Source organism: Nematolebias whitei, chromosome 7 (assembly GCF_014905685.2).
Source record: "Nematolebias whitei isolate Nwh7 chromosome 7, NemWhi1, whole genome shotgun sequence".
In the NCBI taxonomy this organism is placed as follows: Eukaryota; Metazoa; Chordata; class Actinopteri; order Cyprinodontiformes; family Rivulidae; genus Nematolebias; species Nematolebias whitei.
The window spans coordinates 9815221-9821975 of NC_056504.1; the positions used below are offsets into that span (position 1 = coordinate 9815221).

Genomic DNA, 6755 nt, shown 5'->3' on the forward strand with positions numbered 1-6755 from the left:
CATATTCTGTAGGACACAAGGGAGGGGGCATATTCTGTAGGACACAATACATCCAGCAACTGAGAGCTAGCTAGCTGTTCTTGCACATACTCCTCTCCTTGTAAGAACAAACATCCATTTCTTATTTAGTGTATCTTTGAATAAAGACGTTCAAGTAATGTAAGTCTTATTTAAGACCTATAAACAAACATTTGAAATGAAAAATGTTTGTGACAGAAATTATTTTTAATAAATAAATAAATAAATAAATTATTATTATTAGTAATAATAATAATAATAATAATTATTATTATTATTATTATACATTGTAGTGGCAGTAGTAATTGTTGTTGAAGTAATGTAGTTGTATTATTGTTGTTATATTATTATGATTATTATTATTATTAACATTATTAGTAGTAGTAGAAGTAGTAGTAGTTAAAGCAGTATTGAAATTAAATAATATTATTAATAACATTATTATTATTATTATTATTATTGTTGTTGTTGTTTTATTATTATCATCATCATGATTATTATTATTATTATTATTATTGTTGTTGTTGTTTTATTATTATTATTATTATTATTATTATTATTATTATTATTATTATGATTATTATTATGATTATTATTATTGATATTATTGTTATTGCTATTGTTGTTTGTTTTTATATTATTATCATTAGTAGTAGTAGTAGTAGTAGTAGTTAAAGCAGCATTGCAATTAAATAATAATATCAATAATAACAGTATTATTATTGTTGTTATTATTATTATTATTGTTATTGTTATTATTATTATTATTATTATTATTATTGTTATTATTATTATTATTGTTGTTGTTGTTATTATAGAAGAGGTTGTTGTTGTTGTAGTAGCAGTGGTAGTTATTGCTGTGGTAGTATTGAAATATATTATTACTTTTATTATTATTATTCTAGTAGTAGTAGTAGTAATTGTAGAAGTTGTATTTCCTTTCATCAGTTTTCTTCTGTGTATTTCTAAAGATAAAGTTAAACTTGACTCTCAGTCCTCCAGTATAAGTGTCTCTTTTGTGGCGCTCCGTGAGTTAGAGTTTACTAAGCTGAAACCTCAGCCATCATCGGAACACTCCTGCACATGAATGTATGTTTTATACTTACTCACTCCTCGTAAAACCCATCTAGTTATTGGTTGCCCTTGGGGGCCACATCCTAACAAAACCCTGCCGTGTGCCCCCGTCCCTCCACCTACTCCCTCCTCCTGCCCTTCAACCCAGAAAAGGCCACCACCGCAGCGCTGCTCCTTTTAATTAAAAGGGGAACGGCAGTCAGGGTGCAGCCACCCTCACAGTCAGCCGGATATGAGGAGGAGCAACTGAACCTCCTAACCCTGGGCTTAGATGTATCAGTTACTGTAATTGCAGCACCCTTGGGACTGAGCAGCCTTCAGACAAAGCTGTCTGGGGTCAAGCGAGAGATTGCCAAAGGAGGGCAGTGGTGGCTGAAGTGTGGAGAAAAGGCCACAGAGGGGGGGGTTGGGGGCAACAGAAAATCTATGTTTCCTGTGAAACCCTATAGAGAGAGTCACAAACAAGACCTACGGGGAGCTAAGCCTCCCTCCTCTTCCCTTTTTAAACCTTCCTCTCCTTCCCTTGAAGTGATCTCTGAAGTGTACTATTGTCCTTCCCTTCTAGGTACAAGTCGGCACTCGACCTCTTGGCCCTTACCTGTGGTGATATTTTGGAATCCCATTGCTGTGAGCCTCTTGACATGATTGTTCATGAAGTGCTCGGTCTCTGACATCACGCCGTTGCACCACAGCAGGAGGTTAGTGAAGACGGCATGAATTACACCAAATCTGAGGAGACAAACGGCATGTGGAAGAGTCAGGGACCTTGCAGCTGCACAGTTCAAATCTGTGACACAACAATGTTCTAACATGATAACTATTTACCTCTCGAAAGTTTCGAAGCTCTTGATGACATCCTTGATGTGAAACCAAAGAAAATGCACCTGTAGAGAACATCCCCCCCAAAAAAAGGACACGACAGTTTGAACAACTCATAAAGCAATGCCACAAACGAGTTTAGAGGTTTAACAATTTGCATACATTTTATGTACTTGAGTGTTTAACTCCCTTTTACCACGAGGATTTGCCTTGTCCTATGAAGTTACACTCAAATAACATGGAAAATGATAGGATTATATTGTTGCTGCAACAAAGACCACATTATCTAAAGTTCCTTAGTGGCGCACAACTAATAAAGAGCCAGAGTGTAGCGCAGATGAGAGATTATCACTTTATTGAAATGAAGCCAGGACTGGAAATTTACCTGAGCTATGGTGTGAATTGCATGGAAGGCAGGATAGACTGCCAGCACAGCCGACACACAGGAGCGATAACCGACAAAATAACCGATTCTCAGGGCGTCCATGATCAGAGAGAGGACTGCAAGAAGAGTCAAACCACCTACAGAGGAAAAGAGTCACATTCAGTCATGCACAAGTCAAACATCCGCAGTCACTGCTTTTGTACTTTAAAGGCCTCAATCTTTGGAGAAATGCACGTCGCCTGCCACCTTTCTTGTCAAAGTTTCAGAGTACGATGATTTAATGTTGACAAATCAGAGCTGTTTTGGTCAAACGTTAAAATTAATGTTATACGCAGTTTTATGCAATATTGTGAGATGCCTCATTGTATTGTGTATGTGTTATTAATGACTCTCAGCTACTACCACATCAAGTTGTAGCTCACCATCTGTAAAATGACAACAGTTATAGCCACTCTTGTATTTCCTATAAGGCCAGTCATCTGTGGCAGCCATGGTGAAAGTGGCTTGACTCCAGAAGTCCATGAGATGTAGATAAACATTCAATTTGTTAAATTTCAATAACATTCATCTAGTGGTTCATCAGCTATTTGGCTAACAGAAACAAAACAGGCAAAAACATCATCGCCCGCCTTCCCCTATCAGCGGCGGGCGACCAACATAGATTTTTGTATAAAACCTGTGAACAAACGCAGTGATTTTTAGATCACCTCTGATCCAGCATGTGGTGGCGTTCACGTCCCTCTCTGTCCGCGCGCTCCTGCGCCTGGTGCGCACCAGGATGTACCACATCATCCAGAAGAGCTGCAGGATCATGAGGCCGGTGGCGAAAGCCAGCAGGTGCTCTTCCTCCACGGAGGGCTCGTGGTGCGTGATGGCCAGCATCAGCGCCACCCCGATCAGCAGCAGGTTGGTTCCGTACTGGCCGCTGAGGAACTCGCCGTTCTTCCGCGGGTAGTCCCCGGACAAACCCACTTTTAGCTTGGCGAAAATCTTCTTCTCCCGGATGGAGCTGGCGGAGGATGAGGAGGAGCGGCGGCTGTACTTGTTCGGACACATGATGCTCAGGACGCCGCGTTCCACCATGGCGAGTGGTTTTTGTGCAATAGCTGTGAATAAAGAGTCAAAGCTGTGCCCTATAAGTGCATCAGAGAGGGGGGGCCAGGTGCGCTCCAGGTCCCAACAAGGTGCTGATTCAGAAGGATGCAAAGTGTGCCAAACGTGAATTCAATCTTCAAGGTCCGGCTCCGTGGTTACGCACAGTTCCAATGTCCTGCCTCACTAAGGATGGATGGGCTCGCTGCGTGCCAGTGTCACCTTGTAGACCTGAACCTGGAACGAGAGACCGGCTCCTCTAAATAAGCTCGCTGAGACGCATTAAATGAGAGATTGCGTTTCAGTCCTCTGTGATCCCTGACGTCCGCCCCCCCCGTAGCTACAAGTGTTTCAAAGATATCAGATGAACTTACTGTGCCAACCATTCACTCTTAAAAAAGAAGACCCCCAAAGCCCAGTCGCATACCAGTTTTAAGTCAAATCCAACACAGTACAACCAGAGTGCGTCTCCAAATCTTTCAAGCTACCTGAGCGCGCGGATAGGATTAAAAAAAAAATCAAACAAATCCACAAATTCTGAAGATTGTTTCACAGGCAGCAGCTGTTACACCTTAATAACAAATCACCAGCAATAATTAAATAAATAAAAAGACAGAAGTTGAAGTGTCTGGTTGCTGTTTGCAGATATTATCGAGATTTTATAGACGGTCAGAACTTTTAAAGCTCTGGCATCAATGGGCGGATGCGCGCGATTTAAATAACAAAAAAAAAAAAAACAGGACTGCCCTCATAAATAGAGAGGTGTGATGTGAACTCAACTGGATCGGGATTGGGGGGAAAAAAAAAACAGCATTTTGAAATCAGCAGGAGTTTCCTTCTTAATTAAGTATTAAGATCAGAACATTTAAGGGCGCGCATAAAATACCTTATTTGCATAAAAAAGTGTTGTTTAATGCATCTTTGAAATTTAAGTCCGCTTTCCCAGAAGGATAACATTATGGCACAAAGATGTGCGTCACGACTTGTGCACCAGGGAGACAGAAAGACGCGCCTCTCGGAGCAGACGACCACCCCGCCCTTCATCAGTGAGTCACAGCAGGAACGAGTCCTTGACTTTAGCAACATCAAATTCGCCTAAAGCTGAAGGAACCTGGAACAAACACATACAGAACTATTTTAAGCACTTAAATCCATCCGCGCGTCCCGGGCGCAGCACAAACTCTTTCACCTTTGTAACATCCCGTGTCCCATAACTAGACATTTACAAAACATCATCACGTGTATGGAGGGTGGGATGTGACAATAACTGCATTATTAAATTATTAGTCAACAAAACATTTAATACACAATTTAAAAGTGCATTTATTTATTTAATGGGACATTTAATTAATTCATTAATTGTGTATTTAATGATTTAATTATATATTTAATAGCTATGATACATTTAATTATAATGTTCAACCTTTATTTATACAGGTTAGTCTCACTGAGCCTCGAGAACTCATTTACAAGAGAGACCTGTTTTAAACAAAGAATGATGACAATAGACAATCATAAAGGAAAGCATAAAAATTAGACAAAATAAACGAAAGAAAACTATATATATATATATATATATATATATATATATATATATATATATATAAACAAAAACAGCTATGTAAAGTGATATAGGATGCTAAAAACGGGAAAATGTCTGCCTTGGTTTTTGCCATGAACTTATCAGTTGTTTGAAGCCACTAGGTTATGTATTTATTTGTATTCATGTGTATTAGTATATTTATATGTGCGTATTTGTATGTATTTATTAACGTACTTATTTATTGAATTTTGTCACGTTCCTCCCTCCACCTGTGATCATTTGTAGAGTTATTGTTGGTTATTGCAGTCAACAGCAACAATGAAAATAACATGAAGTGAAAACAGCGTGTGAGCAGCAACTGTCTCCTGTGAACGACTTCATGTGTGATTTTGTGACATGTGGTGAGATCTCACATGAGCTGTCAGAGCACTGGGTGTTGAAGACGACTCTCAGATACCACGTCAACATTTGCAGTTTCTGGGAAATTGAATGGTTTAGCCATTTTTAGGTTTGCTTAATTAAGTGTTTCATGCATCTTTGAAGAGGTGCTTGAAAGATAGCTCTTGAAAACAAAAAGTTGTCAGTGTGAAAATGCACCTCACAGCCGAAGACTAACATCCAGCTTGGCTGAGGGGTCATTTCATCAGAGAGCAGGAAAAAGCCAAGAGAATGAGCAGAGATGAAGATGCTTTCAGTGCAGAGGAGACTCGTATGGACCTTGAATAATTTCTGGCCACCCAGAGGGAATATCTGCTTTAAGAAATATCAACACAATCAATTCGTTTCTGTTGCTAATCTTTAACATATACCAGACAAAATGCCACAAAATCATCATCCGGAAGAAGAATAGAGATTTTATTTTGCGTTTTCTTAAAAATAAACAATTTTAAACAGTTAAACTGGCATTTAAAGGGTAAAAATCCTGAAAATGGTTGCATGGTATTGAGCAAGTCTGAAGTTGTTTAGAAGGGTTATTAAAAAGCAGGAAAAACTTGATGTAATTTAATAGCGGTGTTGGGGGGGGGGGGGGGGGGTGTCTGGTGGAAGGACTATTTTTTTATTTTTTTGCCACATAGGTGTTTGAGTGTGCAAAATACATCAACAGAGTATAACAAACATGTTAGAGTAAAAGTATTTTATTTATTTCAAAACTAAATAAAACAATAATAGAAATGGATCCTCCAAAAATATATCCCACAAGCTATAACACAGCCTAAACAATAACCAATTTTTTTTTTTAAAAGACCTAAAAAGCACAAAAATGCTGCAGGAGGGCAAGGGTTAAAACATTTCCAATAGCTCATGAGATATTTCGCTAACAGAAGTACAGCCAGTAGTTATTACCAAAGGTTTAAACAACGGGATTGATGCTCAGCCACTACCACACAAAATTTTAACTCCATATTTGTAAAATTAAATTAACTGTAGTGATTTGTGCTTTTTAAGGTCAGGTGGCTGCAGCAGCTTCATGTTCTTAATTCATACAGGCTGGTCACACTGAGACACAGTTGTTCCATCATGAACTTACTATCTTAAACTGTCATTTACCAGAGGTGGAAAAAGATCCAAGGGAAACACAACAGAACGAATTGATGCCCATGATGTGCAGAGTTGCTATGAAGAGTTGCTGGACAGCATTAATGAGGTTATCAGCAAGCATCTTAATAAGAAAACTTCTAACAGGAGGAAAATCCTTGGATGATTACATGAAAACTCATGAAGAGAGTCACTCACACACTGACATGGTTGTCTACAAAAGTTTAAAAAATAATTTTACCAAAGATTTAAGGGATGCAAAAGCTGAATTTTATATATCTGCAATTA

At 38.6% G+C, this 6755-nt stretch overlaps 1 protein-coding gene across 1 annotated transcript in view; it reads right to left on the reverse strand.

The window, feature by feature from the left end:
- The window catches only part of otop1 (otopetrin 1), a 5525-nt gene extending 2146 nt beyond the window's left edge, over positions 1-3379 (reverse strand). Inside the window, exons 1-4 of the mRNA XM_037679237.1 lie at positions 3004-3379; positions 2297-2433; positions 1918-1976; positions 1691-1821 (exon numbers count right to left, since the gene is read on the reverse strand). Coding sequence (XP_037535165.1) covers positions 1691-1821; positions 1918-1976; positions 2297-2433; positions 3004-3379 — 703 coding nt within the window. The remainder of the gene's footprint in view (positions 1-1690; positions 1822-1917; positions 1977-2296; positions 2434-3003) is intronic.
- Between the last annotated feature and the right edge of the window lie 3376 nt (positions 3380-6755).